Source organism: Poecile atricapillus, chromosome 16 (assembly GCF_030490865.1).
Source record: "Poecile atricapillus isolate bPoeAtr1 chromosome 16, bPoeAtr1.hap1, whole genome shotgun sequence".
Taxonomy (NCBI): domain Eukaryota; kingdom Metazoa; phylum Chordata; class Aves; order Passeriformes; family Paridae; genus Poecile; species Poecile atricapillus.
In genome coordinates this window covers 4,567,920-4,589,143 of record NC_081264.1, presented here as the reverse complement: position 1 = coordinate 4,589,143, position 21,224 = coordinate 4,567,920, and the positions used below count along the sequence as shown (strand labels likewise).

Sequence of the window (21,224 nt, the reverse complement as noted above, 5' to 3'; positions counted from 1 at the left end):
GGAATGTCTAGTTCCAGCTCCTGAATCTTGATTTTAACAGAAATATCTCCCTAATAATCAGTTACATGGTCAAACTGCAAGGAACATGAACTGAGTAAATATCACAGCTGGAGCTGCTCAGCTATGAGAAATGTTAAGCTGAGCCAAAGGAAAAAAGGAAAGATAGAAATTAATATTTATTACCAATGCTTCACTATTATCTACTCACCCAAAATACAAGCAGCATTCTAAAAGATGGTATTTTTAATAGCACTTGCTGAACAAGCACAACATGCAAATAATAAAGGGAATCAAAGAATACTAGAGGTCTTACTGGAATTCAATATTTTATTCAGGTTTTAAAATTTAAAACTCAGTTGACTTAAGATTGTCTTTAAAAAAAGCTAAAGAACATCAGAAAATTAACACTAAAGGTATTTATAAATAAAGATTTGTAAGTCTGAGCTTTATTCTCCAAAGAATTTCTTTAATCCTACTTTATTGTCAGATTCTGAAAACGGCACTTCCATTAATGAAAGGTGTTTGTTTTTTTAAACAAATTTCTCTCCTTGAAAATAACACTGAACTACAGAAACTTTGCACCTGTAGCTTTTCCTTACCACATATTCCTATCTTGGACAGGAAAAAAGCCATGAGAACTCACTACAAACACCCCTTAAAGTACATTAAATCTCCTCTACTAAGAACTGTCACCAGAGAAGTTCTGTTTTGCAACACTGAAGTGTTGCTTAGAAACAGAGAGAGCCCGAAGCTTCCACAGCAAATCATCATTTTCCCTGGAACACTTTGTTGTCTAAACTGCCCAGGTAAATGTTGCTGAGGAGACTGACAAAGGTCCAGGCTGGGATTTATCAAGAGCTGGGACATGGATGCAGGAAAGCACAATCCTAATTCTCTGCTTGCAGAAAATAAAGAATAATCACTGCACAAACCCACCACAGCCACAGGCAATTCACTGGGGTTTCATGCACCAGAAATCCCTTAAAAACTTTACACAAAATATTCTTCCCTCTCTACCACTCCTACCCTGAACAGCGTGCACACTGAGCTTGACAAACTCAGCAGACACAACACTCCTGAACTTTTCTCTGCACATCCTAAAGACAAACTCACACCAGTAAATCCACAGGGATTGTGGGGGGGGGGGGGGGGGGGGGGGGGGGGGGGGGGGGGGGGGGGGGGGGGGGGGGGCAGCCCTAATACCTCCATACCCATTTAAATGTCACTGATTGATAAAGCTACACACAACAGGACCTTCTCTTTGCAGAGCCAGCTGGAGCCCATCACTTCCTTACTTTTGGATTTTCCTGCAGGTCATGGATCGTGTCAGCTCCAGCCTCCCCAGGTTTCTCAGGCTTTGCTTCACCACCTGATGTTGGACTTGAAAACCTAAAACAAAAGGACTGGTGTTACTTCTTTAGTCCAGCTGGTCAGTGAGCAGGGTCACTTCCTACCAAAGCAGGCTGGCAGAATTACCCATCAAATTACATTTCCTAAAGGAGAAACATCGCTATTTCATAGTAAATGACTGTATTTGGGGTTAAATTGTATCTAGATTTCCAAATTTCAAAAAAATTGTTAATTATGCATCTTATTTGATAATAGAAAATTTAGAGGTGCATAACAAGCTATAATATCTCTCACTGACAGTTACGTGCAAAGGTCACAATATTGACAGCTTTATTATTTTTTCCAGCCGTTGTCAGAATATATTTAGTTTTCTCCTTTTTGGATTAAAAAAAGGCAGGAAAGGCACTTAAGAATAATAGTAAAAAAAAAATAAATTACATTAAGCGGAAGCAAAATGATCAAGCTTTCTTTACTGGACTGAGAGCAAGATCTGCTGAACAACATGAAGCCAAGAGGATTAGACAGAATTTCTCTGTAACCTACATCTTGGTTAAGTCTGCAGAGAGTGGCCGTGACTGCAGTGAGCGGCGCAGATTTCCTCCCTTAACGTCAGGATTTTCTGTTGTCAGCTCCTTGATCCTCTGCTGGATGGTCACACACCTGCTTTCCTTCTCAGCAGCTGCTGGGTGAAGCTCTGTGTCTGCTGTGGCACTGGGATTTTCTGAAGTAAACAAGCTAATGTGTTTTTTAACACTACCTCTTAAGATATTGTTCTCTTTTTCTGAGGAAGCTGCAGGATTTTCACTGCCCAGGAACATGTACGTTTCCTTCTGATCTGGTCTTTTCCCTCCTTTATTAGTTCTGCTTTCACTGGTTGTTTCAGGGCTTCTTTCAGGACCATGCAAGTTAATAATTATTTCTGGTTTTGCCTCAATTTGTTCACTTTTAGATTTAAGTTTTGTTTCCCAGGTGTATTTCCCATTATTTAGGATGCCAATGTCCTGACTACTGCATTTCAGGCTTGTTTTAGAGGAACTGCTTTTATTAAATTCAGTTTCTTCATGTTTTGGCCCCGTTTCAGACTGACCATGACTACCAACATCAGTAAAAGCAATTGTGGATACATTCTCCTTGCTTTCGTGGGATGAGCCAGCCTTCTTGCAAGAAGAAAGATCTTTATGTTCAAACTTAGCTGTCAGGTCCATGGACAAAGGCCTTGGTTTTCTCACCCCAGATTTCTCTGTAGGAGATTTTTCCTCAGAAGCCTCCACAGCGTGATGCTTTTGATCTCGTAATGACTCCAGAAAAATAGCAGACACTGGTCTATGCTTTGCCCTTTGCTGGACATCAACAGAGAAATCAACTTTATTGCTGAGATTATTTACATCATTACTGTTTTTCTCCCCTGGATGAACTTCACGAGCATCTTTCTTTTCACCAGTTTTGAGGGAGTTCCAGGAGTCTGGTCTGAGACTGGAGGAAAACGACATGTGCCTATGGAGAGACCCATCAGGATTCCTGGGTGTCTCTGCTGGTTTCACAGAGCCCTGGAGGTCCTTGGTTTGCAGAGCAGTAAATCCCCTGCGCTCCTGAGCCCTTTTCTCCTGGGCCAGGCTGACCTTGGCCTGCTCGGGGCCCGCTGGCTCAAACAGAATGACCGTGTTGGCACTGGGCCCTGTGTAGAAAGTCACATTTGTCACCATGTCACTGTCAGCCTGATTTTCAGTGTCAATGGCTTTCTGATCCACTAAGGGAGGGACATTCCCACTCAACACCTTCACAGAGGATGTTTCCTCAGTGGACTTTCTCACCATGCTGCTGGATCTGAATGCTGGGACGGGCGGTTTGACATTTGCAAAAGTATCTGAGGATTTCTCTTTACAGAAAGGTTTTGGGAAAAGTCTTGGCCTTGATCCCAGCGAGGGCATCGTTGCAGATCTCAAGGAATTCCCAAATTTCTTGTTCTCTTCAAGAGTCAGTGATGCTGAGGCTTCCTTTGCCTTGTTGCTGGCATCTGAAAGCACACTGACATACACACGCTGTGCCTTCTCCTCAGCCCTGAGCTCAGCTAGGTCAGGGACAGCCGTCAAAGACGCCAAAGTAGAATTAATTTCTACTCTTGTTGCCATAGCTGGAATTACACATTCAACAGAATTGAAAAACTCCAGCAAGGAAAAAGAATCTGAAAAAAAAAAAAAAAAAAAAAGATAAAAATGCAAGTATTGATGTAGAGTCAGCATGAACATCAAATAACATCATTCTCACATAAATTCACAAGGAAGCAAACTCAGATTAAGGTGCCTTTCAGATATGCTGATCCCAGAGCTTAAGAAAGACATAGTGTTCCCTCTCTAAAACAACAAGAAACACCACTATTTACTGACTTGGTCCAATAACTAAATACAATGGAAATAAACATATCCTACAAATTTCCAAGCTCCCACTTACCATAATTTGCTGTTGCAACCAATCCATAGGGCCTGAATCCTTTCTCATAGCGACAAGAGCTTGGTCACCAAGGGCACATTTAAGGACAGGGAATGTGATCACTCTAGAGACACTGCCCAGACCTCACCTGCAAATAAACAAAATATTCTGACTCAGGTGTGGCACATACCCAGACCTACACAGGCAATGCCATGTGAGACAAAAATTCAGAGCATTCTAAGGAGAAAAAGCTGGTTTCCAAGCAAAAGTGACCTCATGTAACTGTAAAAAGCAGAAGAATGTTTATTTTTCAAACAGCCATTAAAGAATCAACACGAAATTACCACTTCAAGGTGTAACTGAAAGGTGAAGGGTGAATAACCTGGACTGCACAACAGACACACCAAATCTGAACAGTTAAAACCACATTTAGGTAAGACTGTTTGCATATTCAAGTGCTGCCAATCACTGGTTAAACACAGAGCTCTGCATTACTGTAATCTCAATTACTGCAATTTACTTTCTATTGTAAAGCTCTTTTCTGGGGCAGCAGTCTGTGAAGTGCTACCTGAGCAGCTGACCTGTAACGGCTGATTTTCCATCAAAATGGGACTTTTACCATGACAAAGCAGTTTTGTATCTGCTAGCAAAGGTAGGAGAAGAGCTTTGGCTTTAATTATATTCTTACTGCAGAGAAGTGGGAAAACCAGAAGTAATTAGAATTTCAGCTACAAGAAGTAACCTGATTTTTTCCGAACAGAAGTATATTTAAACTCGTAGCAGATGCAGGCAGCTATGTAAGGTTAGATTATTTTTTCCTCCAAAAGCTGTCATTCTAAAAGCTTTTCACTTTTAGAAAACTCACACTATACTTCATAACCAGAGGCCCAAATTTGTGTTGCCACCCTCTTTTCTCTTTTGGGCAGCCTCTGAAAGGGCAGTTTTGGACTCCTCTCACTGGACCCTATATTGGTGTGAATTTACCATGCAAAATAAACTTATTTGTAGATTCTGTGGAATATGGAGCTTCCTGCTTGTGATTATTTAAAAAAAAACCAACCAGGATCTTGCCTTCCTGAGCCTGCAGTCTGGAGAAGTGGTTATTTCACCTTCAGCTTCCCTTGACCAGACTTAGCCCACACTGGCATTGAAATTGCAGGGATTTATTTTTGTCCCCGCTTGTGCTCCCTCTCTCAGGCAGGAGAATGAACTCCACTCACCTTGTCTGTTCCCTTTCATCTTCCAATCCACTTGGAGTTCTGTCTCAACCACTTATCCCTGATGCCACTCCCCCCCTCCCAAGTCCATGACCTCCTCTTTCCAAAATAGCCACTAACCCAATCAGCTTATCCACATCAATCTGCCCCTTCCACCATCATCACACAGATCTCCATGAAATCTTCCTCCCTCTCCCACTCCTCCTCTAAGAAACACCATCAAAATCCGATTAAAATGCTCTCACATTCCAAGGATGCAAAGGTTTGGGAGGTGCTCTAAAAGGAAACTTGCTGGAATGAGGCTGATGCTCACAGGCAACATTGCAAAGGGAAAAATTCAGCTGTGAAAACAGCATCGGTCTTGCAGTAGCTGAGAATAAATTCTCTCCTATCATTCTGTAGCTGCTGTTTCTCTGGAAGAGAAGAAGGGGGCACAGAGCTTCTTAAATGGACTAAAACTTGATCCTCAATGGAACGCAGGGCAGTGAATTCACAATGTGGGACCTAATCCCTGGTAACAGAACACAATTTGCTTCTCCAGCCAATATTCCTAACACTAAATTTACACCTTCCTTACTTTCATTACACTCCAGCTTTACAGGACCCCGTTTCCCCCTACAAAAACTACCAAGTCAGTTTTTGTGTTCTAAATTCAGCTGCCCTACAACAGATAAGTGGCCCCAAACAGACAAGTATTTGAAAAAGAACAAAATATTTATGAGAAAAAATAATCACCCAACTTTGAAAATGATAAAGCTCCTTGATACAAGTATTCTTGATGAAGAGAAATCTTGTTACCAATGCCAAGTGTAATATACACTAGACACTGTGTCTCAGTTTTGAAACACATATCTTGGTTTAGATAAACCTGTTTCTTAACAAAATATCTTCAGTCCAGTTGGCAACATCCAAAATTTGGGGCAATTTATAAAAATCAACTGTAAATTGAACTGCAGGAGGATTTCAGATGCTATTAATATTTAGTAATACTACTGTAATCGTACTGCTACAGTTGTAAATCCCTCACCATCAGCTACATTATGTTATTCCTTCCCTGACCTCCTCTGCCCAGGGACAGTCAGCAGAGCTGCCTGTGCTGCCCCTGCATGTCCCCATCCCATGTGGCAGAGAGCCTCAAAGCCACCCAGTCCCCATTTCTGGCCACCCAGTCCCCATTTCTGGCCACCCAGTCCCCACTTCTGGGCACTGTTTCTCTCCATGCCTCCCAAGCAGTGCCCACACTCCCCTCAGCTGTGGCAGGCACATTCTGCAAACAAATGCAATTATAAATGGCACTGAAGTGTCTCTTGAAATCCCTCCTGTTTTCATCAGAAAAGGCTGGCACATGAAGGCCTGGCTCTTCCCTGCTGCTCCTCCTCCTCAGCTTCCAAACACCTGCGACTTTTTTTCCCTGGGCCAAGCTGAGCCACCACAGGGCGTCACAGAGATGCACAAACACCGTTCCAGGCCCCTTCAAATCTTAATGCCCTCAGGTGTTGCCTGCATTTTTAATTAAAGATCTATCATTCCAAAGATTGCCAGCGTTGCTCGTAAGAAATCAAAATGGATTATTCACTTCACAGGGTTATTTTTGCAGAAAATCATTCGGGAAGGACTTCACCCCAAACACGCCCTCGCTTTGGCACTTGCCCACCCACCACACACACAACTATTATTTACATCACTGCTAATTCCTTTAAGCCTATTAAGGCAACAGCAACAGCCTGCAGATAATTTTTCCACCGTGAATCACGTGACTATTGCCAACTTCCTTGCTCAGAAACAAGAATGTTTGAAATGACACAAAGCAAAACCATCTATAATCTGGCCCTGAACCTCACAGCAGATAAACAAGTCCATCTGTCTTCTCTAAGGGTGGAAAGCATAAAAATTCCACACAGAAAATCTTTCTGCTATTAAAAAAATCAAACAAAGAAAAAACAAAACCAAACACATTTATGACACAGAGATCAAGCAGAAAGCCTGGCTCCAGCAGCAAACACCCACTAAAAATACTCCATAGAAAATCACCTCATGAACATGAAGTTTTTCTTCTTTATATACAACTTTATCAGCAAATCTGCTTCCAGTATAAAAAAAATTACTCCCTTATTGTATATATATTCTATAGATACAGGAAGAAGTTTGTATAACAACATATTATTAGCAGCTCCTGAAAACATGGCTTTGTCCATGACTGGTTGGGAGGTTGGGACTGGATGATCTTTAAGGACTCTTCCAACCCAAAGCAGTCTGGGATTCCATAATTCTGTACATTCCCCTGGCCTGCAGCTCTTCCCTGGCCCAACAAGCCACAGGAGCTACTGGGAGCAGATGACCATAAACCAAGATTTACTTCATCCCTCCTACAAAAGGTTGCTCCACTGTCTAAAATGATTCCGTATTTACAAACGTTTTTCTTCTCTCCTTTCTCCTTCCTGTCCTCACTGACCGAACACTGGGGTCATTCTGCAGCAATCCCTGTCGGTTCTCCCCAGAAATCCTCCTGCTGCTGCTTCCTGCACTTGGAGAGGTGCTGATTGGATTAAATCAGAATTAACAAAGCAGATCCTATCACTTACTGTGCACGTACGAGTGCGAGTGCTGACAAGAACATGACTTACTACAGCGCAACAAAAATAACACAAAGATAGAAAAAAACCTATTCTGATACTTTCACAATCAAGCAGATCATGAAACTAATTCAGTAGAAAGCAGGCTTTTTCTATTTTTGGGTTTAAGCCTCACTCACATTATTATTCATTGCAGTGGGATCCATCAGTTGTATTTAAGAGGACATTCAGGGTCTCTTAAAGGGAAAGATTATAAAAAATACTTTCATAACAGCTCTAATTTTTAATTTGCCAGGACAAGTTTAATCACTAAGTAAAAACAGCTAATGAAATGCATTTAAATTATCTTTTCCCAGATTCACAGTGAGAAACTCAGTTCTGCTTCTCAATAATGAAAACTAGAAGGCTGAGAATTAAAACTACATATTACAAATCTCACAAGCCAGACAGATCTGCAAAGCCCCACAGATCATTAATATTAAAATTCCAAAGTAATGCAAAATTCAAAATATCCTTCATCCATTTTCCATGTCCAAGTCACTTGGAAATCTCTAGTTCTTTTCTTTTACAAAAAGAACTAAGTGCTGTTCTTTTGGACATTACAGTCCAGCCCCAGCCCAAGGATGAAAGACTCCACTCTGACATTTCCTCCCACTGCAGAAAAGATTAGCATTTTGTTAAATAAAGTGTCCATCCTATAAATAGCAGCATTTACAAGCACTTGTAAATCTCTAATTGCTCCTGCCAGTACAATTGCATAACAATCATCACCTGCCAGAGCTTCACCCCCATGCAGCTGCACTCGAGAACTGCAATATTTTCAACCATCCTTTCCATTAAGTGCTGCCATCTCAGCACCACGGTGAGAACTTTACACCTTGTATTTTGATCTCCATGCTGTGAAGATTGAACAGTTAAAATGGTAAAAAGTTATAGAGCAGCAGTTTCAGTAATTCAAGCTGGCCCCACAGAGGCTGTAACATTTATTTATCAAAGCAAAAGACTGATATTAAATACACTGGTATGGTCAACGTGAATTTAAAACCACATTCCTGATGGAGCAGGACAATCACCTGACACAGGGGTTCAGGAAAACACCATGAGGGATGGGGAGGCCCTGGCACAGGGTGCCCAGAGAAGCTGTGGATGCTGCCCCTGGATCCCTGAAAGTGTCCAAGGCCAGGCTGGACAGGGCTTGGAGCTGCCTGGGAGAGTGGAAAGTGTCCCTGCCCACAGCAAGGGTGGCACTGGATGAGCTTTAAGGTCCCTCCCAACACACACCAGTTTGGGATTCTGTGATTAATTTATGGTAGAATAGGATTCAACAGAAAAATTTTACTGTGTGTAATCAGGGAAGAATGAACCATGATGGCTGTGGGGCGCAGGGAGTCGTCCTCCAAATTTCCTTGAATTTATGAGACAGAGATGTGTCTGGAGAGAATGATTTGGGTAAAAAATTATATGGAATAATCTGCTTCCACAGCTGTCAGTCCATTGCTATTTTCATAACAATGTCTGTGTGTCATATATAAAACATAACCCAACAGGATTCATGTACAAAAGGGGCAGATTGCTCCAGCTATTTCTACAAAACAGCTTCAGACTATCACACTTTAGACAGTTTGTGACCACAGATTTATTATTAAGTACCCATTTTTGGGGTATTAAGCTCCAAAAACTTCTGCCTTGGGTTTTGGGGACAATGACCACTGTTCTACAAACAATTCAGGCCAACTCCTTCTCCATCAAGAATAATTTTGTCCAAGCCAGGTCTTGATTGGACATTTTCCTCTTTGTGCATCATGTTCTACTCAAGAGATCCCTCAAGAGCACAGGGACTGACAGAGCACGCTCGGCATTTCCTCTGACCTGCACAACTGCCTCATTACACCCCAATTTTCCACAATTTCCTTCTCCCCAACCCTCTCATTGACAGTTTCAGAGGAAATTCTCTTCCCAGTTTCACAGATGGCCTGATTTGTTTTGAAAGTCCCTTGAATCTCAGGTAGAAAAAATCCCAACCACAAGAAAATTACATTAAATATTGGTGAATCACCATTTTTTGGTACCAGAAACTGCATATCCTCACCCTCCTGTGTGAATCATCTTTTACTTCCAGCATTCCACACAAGAGATTCCACCCAGCTCATTAGTGGGTGGGTATTTTCAGAAAGTCCAATTCCTTTGGCAGCTGAAATAGGGAATAAAAGCAAAATCCTGATTTCTGCCAGCTGAGGATGACATTCTGCACAACAACATGAATTATGGGATAAGGCTGAAGTGAGGCTAAAAGTGTGTTTTTGCAGAAGGTGAATACTCCCAGCAGGCCTCAGAGTGCTGTACTGTTTGCTTCTCTCATCAAACCCTTGCTTTTGTGGTCAGCTTCAACTCCTGCTAATGTTCTTTTAGGTTTCATCCTTGCAAATGCTTTTAAACCACAAACAAGACCTGCAAATAACCTCCCCATGCAGTTCAGCAGGAGAAAAAGACATTCCAGAAACAACTGCATTGCGTGCCAGATAAAATATTAACGATCAGGTTTGGCTACAAGCAAGAAATACTGACTATGGAACTCAAAAAACGAAAAAGAAGTCAAATTAAGGCTCTTCCAGGAAGATGTTTGGTTGTTTCAGGGAGGACTTTATTTTATCTGCAGCTCCCAAAGTCACGTCCTGGACACAGCAGAGGGTGGGTACTTGAATTTGCAACTTGGCAAATTTCTCCTCAAACCTTTTCAGAATCATCATGAAGCTTCCTGCTGGTTAACTGTAACATGGTCTTCTTGCTGAAGGAAGTTTAACTTCACTTTTAACTGTATTTAAAACAAATTTTGGCAAGAGTTAAGTTTTTCTGCACAGATTCTGAAAGAATGGATTAAATCCCTGACTCTCTTTTTCATATCTTATGCTACACATCCTGAATATGATGGAATTAATCAAAAGCTAATTTATTTATGTGTCCTTTGAGTATATCATCTCCATGACCTTGCTTTAAAAAGGTGAAATTTGGCTCATTATAGTTTCAGAAATACATCAAACAGCTGCTGATCCCTCTGACCTCGAGCAGGCAGCGCTTTCCAAAGCCCCCAGAACTGAGGCAGGGCTGTGATTCTCCAGAGGCTCCAGCTTTGGCTGGGAATGCTCTCATTTGGCAGGTACACCATGGACACAGCTGAAGGAGTGCAAGGAGATGGATCAGCCAGCTGCAGCACAGACAGAAATATGGGATTGAAAAACAACTTTGGCATTCTTCCATTTGATACTCCCCTACACAATACCATGCTCGGTACCATGTTTCAGCAGTAAAAGGAGCTTAGAGACCACCCACACCTGGAAATATTTACTGTAACTGTGCGTATTTCTCATCCTCTTGGCAACAAGAGAAGACAAAGGATAATTGTCTGATCTCAGAGCTGACAGGACATGGATATCACCGCTGGATTTTGTTTTATTCACTACCTTCAGAGCCACTGCCTGCTGCAAATGCTTTAAAAGCAGCAATGATATAATTGGGACAGTTTCTTCTCAAAACAGCTGCTTGGACACTGACATTGGAACTCCTTGATGAGCAAAGGTGCAGTTAAAACAGCCCTGCAGCACAGCACCTTGCTAAGCCTGGCAAGCAGTGTGGGGACACCAAAGCTCATGGGGAGCACAGGAGGTGCAGCCCCCCATGGCAGACAAGGCTTGGCTGACCTGCTGAGGAATTCAAGTCAAAGGATCGAGTGAAGCAGATCTGTAGGCTTTGGTTTATTGAAAAAAGCCACCTACTTGTTATAAAAATAGGCAAGTGCCTCCACAGCGCTTTGAAGCCTTCAGAAATAAAGCTGACCCATGGCTCTGTGCCCCCGGGCAGGAATCAGGGGATGGATCTTTTCACACAAACCCAGCCTCCAAAGGTCACTGTAACACAGAAATAGCATGAGGTGAGAAGACGTTTCCTGCTTGCCTTCATGCACAGCAGGTGCTTTTGTGTCAGAAGGACAAAGCCCCTAAGCTTCTGATCTGCCTCCTCAAATTCTAACAGGATTTTCAGCGCTGGAAAACGCATTTGTGGCCTGGCACAGTAAACCACCTTCAGAAAGTACAACCAGCTCAAGCTGTCCTGTGATTGACGTGGGGTCACCAGGACAAATTTATAAATACTGAGCCTTTATACATTCATCTGAGTGCTGAAAAATTAATTAAGGTATTGCCATATGGAGAGGAAAAAAGTGGTTTCATCCACATTTTCAGAAAATTTGAGGCTACTGGCCTTGAAGCATGACCTTGAACACAATGAGAGATCACTTCAACAGTTTAACCATCTGGAGAAAACCTGAACCCTTAAAACTGGAGGACAAAGGAAACAGAGTGATGGGATAGAAGACCAAAATAATGACATTAAAAATTATGTATGTGTATAAATAGCTATGGTGACTAACGTGTATCCGAGGGCTAAGAATTAACATTCCTTTGCTCCTGCAAAAACAAGAAAGCAGGTTTACAGTGCATTATTTTTATACCTGTACTTTTCCTGACTGACACATTTGGAAGCTGCAGTCGCCAGCAAAGACTCATTCACAAAGAGCACGTGGCAGCTACTGATAAAACTCTCAGAGCAGAGATGCTGCAACAGATTATGCTGCTCCTAAGCTTTCACCTGGACAAAAGGAAATTGCACAAACACAGACTGGCTCAGGCTGGGAGCACAGAGGGTCATCTGCTCCCATCTTCCTGCTCAAGCTGGGTCATCCCAGAGCACACGGCACAGTTCTGGAATAACTCCACTGAGGGGGACACCACAACCTTTCTGGGTGATCTGGGAGAAACTGTCACTGCACATTCTTGATACGAATATTTATGTACTGCCTCAGCTCTCACAGCTCTGACATCTGATGTCTTCTCTGATGGCTGGTTTGCCACTTGTGATCTTTAAAAATCATAGGCAAAAAGCTCTGTGTTCAACAGCTTTCAATTTGGCTGCTAATGACACATTTTCTGTCAAAACAGAGGCAATACTGTGTCACAGCAATTTCTCCATCCAGCCCATCATTCCACCTTTCAGATATTTGATTAGTCACAGCACAAGCATGTAGTTCAATCTACAAGCAAATACACTCAAGCCCAAAATACTCGTACCAGGCACTGCTCTAGAAATGAACTGCAGCTTCATGGGAGAAAGACACTGATAAACAAGGGGTTGGACAAGGTGGTTCCCAGGAACAGATTATTCTGTTCTGTGAACAGATGAACAATTTCAAAGCCTGCTCCTGAGCTGTAGCAACCTCTGCCCTGAAGATGAAGCCTGCAAAGCCGCAGCGCAGCGGTACTGAGCTGGAGATAAGGAGATCTCCCTGGTACTGCTGCAACAGACAAGCACTGTGACAAAAGACTGGCAGAGCTGGCATTAATAAACACAAACCCATCTCCCCAGCACCACTTCCATCCCCAGCTCTACAGCAGCAATTCAAGTGCTTCACAGAAAAGATGACCCAACTTCGACAGGAAAATTATTAACAGTATTAAACTGGATTAATTTTACTCCAGTTATGCCTTTCAGGATACCAATGGAGCCATTAAAACTCATTCAGATCAAATGGACAGGACCCTCAGATTTACTATTTCCAATCCCATCTCATAAATAAGTGAAAAAAGCATTGGACTGAGGGGAAATGAGTGGATTATTCTGAGTCAAATAAAATACTGTTATAAAAGCCAAATACTTGGTGACATTTATCATTCCCTGAGCCAAAATCCCTTATGTCACCCTCTGCTCTACAACACACTGACACACTGAAACATGAATCTTTTTGCCTTTCAGGTTGATTCCCAGGATTCCAACAGCTCTTTGATCTTTTCCTTGTGTACTGAACCTGGCATTAAATCAGGTAGGATTTGGTGCTGCCTCCTGCCAGCCATCAATAAACTGCCCTGAGCTGCACACCCAGAACAAACCTGCTCTGTCAACAATGTCTGACGTTGTGCCAGAGGAGTTACTGCTGCTGCCTTGATGATAAGGCTCCTCTTTTTCCTTCGGTGGGCACATCTGGCTTTTCACATATGCAGGAAATAGGGTTTTTTCCTTGCACCTGAATGCAAATGCCCACCTCAGAACCACTGGCTGGGTGTTGCCAGCTTGTACAAGCGTTCCTTTGGTTGCCTGTGAGCAGGGCATTGTTACCAGCAATCCACAAAGCAGCTTCCTCTTCCCCCAAAGCCCCACGAATGGAACAGAGCACAGAGGGTCCTGTGTGACTGTGAGGAACCGGAGCAGTGACACTGCACTTCTCCCTGTTCCTGAACAAAAGGATGTTTAAGCCAAGAACTCTGACAGCAACAAGCCTGCACATGCATTGTACACTACCTTGTTCTTCAGAAACACAACATTATTCAGCAAAATCAAGGCTTGTAATGAATTATTGATAACACGTACACTATCTGGAAGCTTTATGAGTACTAAACAATCCTCTCCACCTCCCTACATGCTTGAGAAAGCACAGAAAGGGAAAAAATGCCTATTAATTGAAAGACAATAGTTCAGCCACTAAAAACATTAACATATTTATTGGGGAGGGGAGATGTGTGAAAGAAAAATAAACAGCTGAAGTGAGATAAACCAGCTCTGAAATCCAAACAGTGGCACTGGGAAGCTGGGAGTACCTGGATGTGTACAAGCACTCGTGTGGAACATCCCCACATCCAGCAAAAGGACAGAGAGGCCCAGGGACCCCAGGGACTGCTCAATCCACACTCCCAGCTTTGGCACAGAAGGGCATTCTTAACCACAAGTGAACCCTGAGGGCTTTTTAACTTTCTGGGAAGTTCTAAGCACAGAGAGCAGAGAGGTACTTTATAACATCAAAATGAAGACAGAAGAGTCACAAAAGGATTTGAAACTCATGGTTCAATATAGAGATCACCTACATTTTAAGGCAGGGTAATAATAGCTGACACAGGCCTATTGTGCAGCTCACAAAAATTAGGAGGAATGAAAGATCACAGGTTTGTCCTCACCAGTTCATCCAGACCTGAGCACCTCAGCACGAGCACTCACTTGCCCATGAACAGCCAGACCAAAAAAGCTTCCTTCAAATCATCCCCACCCAGCCACACACCACAACTACAGCAGCCCTGGCACCTGATCCCAGTATCTCAGGGCATATCCAAGGAAGGGATTTAGTAACCTGAGAATGATCTCACAGTGAATTTAGAAACACCTTTATGAAGTTATTACAAAGAAGGATCCTCAGATTGAACTCTGACTCAAAACTAGGATCCCCACCTCTGTTCATGCCTGTCCCCACAGAGCCCCACAGGGAAACAAGACCCACTGATCCCTCTGTGATCACTGTTAACATCACTGGATGCCTCTGGAAGGCATGAGACATTCACCAGCCTCAAGAGGCACAGCAAGTCCTGCAGCTACTGAGAAATATGCTGAGCCAACTCCCTTACTGACCTTTTTGTTACAGTTCTCTAAGTTCAAAGGCTGGCAGAAAGTAGTCATAAAAACAGAAAACTGGCACTGCATCCAGAATTTCTGCAGGAGGAATCCCACCTGAGCCAAATCAGTTACAGAACAGGAGCCACGCCAATCCAAGAAACTGAATGTGAAGTGACAAAGTTGGACAGGAAATTAAAGATCCACACGTCCCAACATCTTTCATGAGACAGCAGCAGGATGCTTCAGAAGTGACTTAGGCACAAAATCTAATTTCATTTTCTAGTAATCTGCAGCTTTGAGACTTGATGAGTCAACAGGAGACACCTGCTCAGTGAAGAGGATTGGGCAATTTTTTCATCTTGTTTCACCACGTATGAATCAACCTACAAACCACGGACAAAAGGTGCATGTGAACTACCGGACACAAACATTGCCCAGGAACTGCCCCAGTCAGCCTGATGAGCTCTCCTCCCCAAAGTCATCAGGTTTGAGAGCCAAACTGTTCAAAAATCAGGATTAACAAAAAGCAGGCAGACAGAATGGAAGAGCTCTGCCTGACCAAACCTGCCCAGTGCTCAGGCAGTGTGTGGCCTGTTTGCTCTTTAGCAAAGTGATAAATGCCACCGATTCTGAAGTCTAATAAAAGCCAGTCCAACCTACTACAAACACTGTCTTTTGTTAAACAGTTGTAAACATTGGCTAAACAGTTATAAACAACCTTCTGATAATTATGTATTTTAAAATATACACTCCTGCCTTAACAAGTTTTTGACTCCAGCCTTCAGTTCAGATGTGAGCAGGAGCAGAGCCATTAGATCGGTGAGCAGCTCCAACCCCAGGCTCTGGGAGCTCAGTTCAAGTCCAGCTTTCCAGGACTATTAGACAAGACATGCCAGAGAAGAGAGTACAATCGCTTCTAGAGACAAGGTGAGCAAAGATGGAAAAAGCTTTAACCTTAAAGTAACTATTTTCAGCATTTTTGAAGTGCAAATCTGGCAGAAAAGCTGTTAAATTAAAAAGAAAATTAACTCAATGGAATTGAAACAAGACTTTTGGAGACAATCTGAAAAATATACTACCCTGCTCCCTACAGAGCCAAGTTTGTGAAAACACTATCTTAGCCAGCCATAAATCTACAGTACAAAAAACCTGGATTCCAGATTAATTGCTTTCTACATTGTGTGCAACAGTCCAATATCAACAAAGACAATGCTCTGTGCGCTCATTACTTTACACATATATCACACACACAGCACAAATTTGAAGATTCTACATGTGTTGGTGTGAAAGAAATACTAAAATACATTCCCAGAATTTAAGAACAAATAGGAGAGGAAAGGCTCAGTATTGTTCATCAGAGCTGTCAGTACCGGGGCCTAAGTTACACAGGTGCTTCAGTAAAGTGTCTTTGGGAGAGGAAAATACGTATTTCATCTCAAGGCTTCAGCTCCTCCATCATCTCCTTCGATTTCCTCCTCATGCATGAGCACCAACATGACAGTGACACTATTCAAGTAAATATTTCACACGAAGAACAGATTCACACTGAGATCTAGAGACACATTTCCTGGGTGTGACTACAACACAGGCTACGAGAAAGCCTCTCCCTGCCCAAAACTGTGCCCAAAACTCTGTGCTCCGAGTGCAGGGAAAAGGAATCTGCAAGCACTGCAGAAGCAAAAGGAAGCACAATTCCAATATGTTTAACGACTGAATTAGCATAATGCTCACAAGGCAGAAAGCAGCCTCCCTGACCTCCTTGAAATGCTGACCTGTAACTATTGATGAGCGTTTCCGATGGGCGCTGTGATTCACCCACTTGAGGAAGGAGGCAAGGAAACATCACTGCCCTGTCAAGAGAGAGCAGGTCAGACACGTGGAATCCTCTCCAGCAGCCTCGCACATCCACTCAGGAATAGTGACTAAAACTGTACTTAGGAGAGTAACACAGACCTGAAGTTGTACTGGAAACTCTGCTGTAATCAGAGTGATTCATTTAATCTCTCCTTCGCAGACAGTAGCCACAGAGCTGCAGTGATTTAATTATTTTTTAAAATATTCATTTTGTGAAGAACATTAACTGAACATTATGGTGACTTGTAAGAATTATGATACATAAATTCATACATACTTGGAAATACCACTTGGATAAATGAATATATCTATTATAGAAGAACAGAAGTGTTAGAAGGGACCTTAAAGCTCATCTCATTCCATCCCCTGCCATGGGCAGGGACACCTTCCACAAACCAGGTTGCTCCAACCCCTGTCCAACCTTGAACTTGAACACTTTCCAAGGATGGGGCAGCCACAGCTTCTCTTGGACATAACTGTTCCTGCTGCTCAAACACGCAAAAAAACCCACACTGCATCATGTTTACAGCAGAAACAGGATGGTATTTAGATAACTCTGCAGCCATCATGCTGCTGAAAACATTCTAGTGACAGATTACACTAATATTTGACATTCAATAGTGCCAATACAGTAAGACACTGTTTGACAACAATAACAACAGTGACATTTCTCTAAGGTCCCTCAGTTAGGGAGCGAGCCAGCCGTGCTGCTCAGCTTCAGCAGAAAGGCCTGTTGTGCTCGTTTGGGTCAATGAAGAATTCCCAGTGTTCTCATAAAATATCAAACAGCTACGGTGGCCAGAAATTCCAACTCTGTTTAAAACACATCCTGGCTTTGCTGGGCTCGTTATGGATGAGGCAGCTTTGTCCATCGAAAGCCTTGTATGGTTGAACATACTCCCAGCAGATAAACATCCCTCCTAAATGTTGGCACAACTCCCTCCCTGCGAGGAGCCGCCGGTGCTATGGCTGCACTGAGACTTCAGGCTGAAGGCTGAGCTCATTAAAAGAGCAAAATAAAGACAAACTTAAAATTCCACTCCTGTTTGTGCCTTTCAAAGTCTCACCAACACTGTAAAATAATGACAGTCCTGATTTTATGACCGCGGGAATAACCAGTTTTAGAACTTGACGTTTATTAACATCACTTGTTGAAAGGCACTGAAAGCACATATTTAACCAATACTGTGATTACAAAAACAGTCACTATGAAAATATAAACAGAAGAGGCTGCTGTGTATGGCAACAGTATTGCAGCAGTAAAAGCACACACAAATCCTCCTATTTTCATGCATTTCACTAAAACACTGACAGCTTTTACCCCTGGAAAGTACAAAGGGTAAAACAGAACTACCAGAATCAAAGAAAAACTAACAAAATACAGGCTGAGCATCTTCACTTCTTCACCTCCTCCCCAAAGTACTGAAAGAACATGGTTTAGATTCAAACAACAGATTGCAGATAACTTCTTTTTCTTCTATCTTTGCCATCCGTCTCCTCGGCACCCAAGCGCTGTCCCTGCAGCAGAGCTGGAATTGCCCGTTTGGAGCACAGGCGCTTCCCGGAGCTCTGCGCAGGAACTGGGTCAAGCCCAGAGCTGGAGTTAACAGCCCACTCGGCTCCTGGCAATTCCCAGCCCCCAACCAAATGAAAAGGGTGTTTTGACCTGGAAACAAGGCTCAGATCTCCTCCCTCCCCACATTAAAGCCCATCTGTGTACAGTAAGACAAGCCTTACTCCAAAGCTGCCCATGCTGCGGCATCGCTCTTTGGAGGAGCTGCTGGAACGCACACGCTTCTTCCCTCCAAGTGAAAACTGGGGAGATACCAAACCTCCAGCTACTGAATTGTTATCTTTTCCTGCTCGTTACACCAGCCTAATGACCAGCCTGACTCGTAATTACTACAATAGTAAGAAGCTTTTAGTTCTCACATTGGTGCAAGACCAACACTATCTCATTTCAGGCAAGCAGAGGTTTTACTCTAGCCCAAACTGGAAGTTTTGGCACTTGATTCTGATAAGAACTTTTAATGAACAGCTCTGTAAGTGGCTTTAGAGGAGCCCAGAACCCCCCACCCCCAGCGTTTAATGTGTGCTCATTGGACATGACTCAACCACAAACAAGCAGTGTTTTGGATAATAACCCTCTGTGCCCTGGACTGCTCAAACTGCATCACCACAATCACACAACCCTCAGAAAACATTCATTTCCTCTCCTCAAGCGTGTTTTGTAGAGATGAAGAGCATAAAAAGAAAATTCAACTCCCACTGCCTCAATGTAAGGCATTCAGGATCTGCAAAAATATGTATTAATGATCTCCTATTTATACAGATGCACTGAAAAATATCCCCAAGCTGTTTGAAAGCTTTGTTTGCAGAAGTTCCAGCATGACATATTTCCAGAACAAACCAAAGACAGTAGGAATGAAGAAAATAAATCTCCTTGATTTGAGAAAAGAATCTAAAGATAAAGTATGCTCCCATAAACAGTTTCATTTTAAGAGTGTGAATTCTTTAAGCCTAGGCCTGAGGAAAATCATCACCCAGTAGACTTAAATATCCTTTTGTGATCAGATGTTCAGGTCATACCAATCACGAGAACAAAAGGAAAACATTACTTTTTTTTTTTAAGCAATAGCTGCAAAGAGATAAATCAGTCACCACACTAAATTTAGTATGTTTTGGCAACACTCGATATCCAGGTTTTGGTAAGAATTTGGTCTTCCTGACAGTTAGGCAGAGCCCAAGACATGGAAAGTTTTCTTCACCAATAGAAACCCTCTCAAGCAATGAGGATCTGACTTGCTCTGGCTTTGTTAATTTTTTAATTATTCCTGGAACACAGCTCAAAAAGAATGGCCTGAGAGTTCAGAAGTTCATGTATGTCCTTCAGTCTCACTGAGAGTGAATGAAGGACAAGAGAACAGAGAACCAACTTCACCTCTTCTAACCCAGGAAGAAGTGCATCGCCTCGGAATCAGCGGCCACATCTCACTGGAAGCACATATCCAGGCAACCCAACAGCCAGTTCTTGGACATTTTTAGGAAAAGTCTGCATGTTCAGTTGCCAAGGACAGGTGCATCTTGAGTTTATCAAGCATGAAGTCTTGCAGTTAAGCTGTTAAACCTACCAAGCCTGTGGTCACTCCGAGGGCTGTGATTAGGATTCAAGACTGGCTGCTGTGGAGAGAATTCCACAGCTCTCCCAATGCTATTATTCCAGTCTTTGGCTGGGAGCTGAAGACAACCACACAGTGGTTGTCTTCACTGCAAAGCCTACTACCACAACCAAGGACTCTTCATTTAAAGAGATTTCTGAAGCAAAAGCAAAAAATCTGTGGCTTTTGCCCTATGATGCCTTTAGGCAATTCCTACACACAAAACTAAAAACACACCTAAAAACATTGCAACATTCTCAGGTTCCAGTCACCTCTGTGCACCAAACACAAACCAGTGATACAGACTGGGCTCACAGCATCACCACAAGCCTCATGCCTGGGCTTGCAGGACTGAGCATTTATTTCAGTCTCACTTTGCCAAGCAGCCCACAGCACACAGCAGGATCTCCTGCTCCATAAAGGATTCACTGGAATGGTCCTTTCCTCCCCAAATGCTGCCTACTACTTGAGAATTGAACAAGCTACACCTACCCTAAGAAATAAAATTATAAAATCAATGAGCAGAAAGGCTGCAGCACTGCACACCTCCCTGTGAGCAACAGCACCGTGGACATTCCTCCAGCTCGGGAAGTGAAAGACTTCAAACCTCATGCAAGAAAATATCTCAATAAAAGAAACAGCTTGAAAATAAGGAAAAAACAGTGGCATTACACATAAATGGATGCAGAACACTTCAATCTGCATTTAGACACACCCTTTTACTAGTCAAATTTTTCTCTAACTACCCAGCACACAAGTCAGCATGACCAATACATCCAAAGGGCACTTCCCCTGGATAGGGAATTGTGCCAAATTACCAACTTCAGTGGAGTATCAATTTGAGAAAACACACCATGACTTAGAGAAATACCGTGATCTATGAAACTCCCCAATAAGAAACCAGCACTGTTTTTAGATACATGAGCAGCCAGGAGAGGAAGTCACAATTGTAAGGTGTCCCCAAGTGACACATTCAGGGAAATCCTCTCCGACATGATCCCAAGTCCTGTCCCTGATCTGCACAGCACTCCCACATGCAACACTACACCAGAATTTTCAAGACTGTGAGAAGTTTTCTTATCTCTGTTTACAAACTCAAGGACAGACAATCATACCAATTTGATTCTCATGTTACTTGGAAAACCTGCCAGAAGGGAGGAAGCTCCATGAGCAACAATCAAACACGGAGTAACTCCAGGGCAAAGGACCAGGGAGTGAAG

At 42.7% G+C, this 21,224-nt stretch overlaps 1 protein-coding gene across 1 annotated transcript in view; it reads right to left on the bottom strand.

Moving 5' to 3' along the window:
* Positions 1 to 3,532, bottom strand: part of KIAA1671 (KIAA1671 ortholog) — a 44,174-nt gene extending 40,642 nt beyond the window's left edge. Inside the window, 2 exon segments of the mRNA XM_058851774.1 lie at positions 1,296 to 1,389; positions 1,894 to 3,532. Coding sequence (XP_058707757.1) covers positions 1,296 to 1,389; positions 1,894 to 3,479 — 1,680 coding nt within the window. The 5' untranslated portion in view covers positions 3,480 to 3,532.
* Positions 3,533 to 21,224: the final 17,692 nt, after the last annotated feature.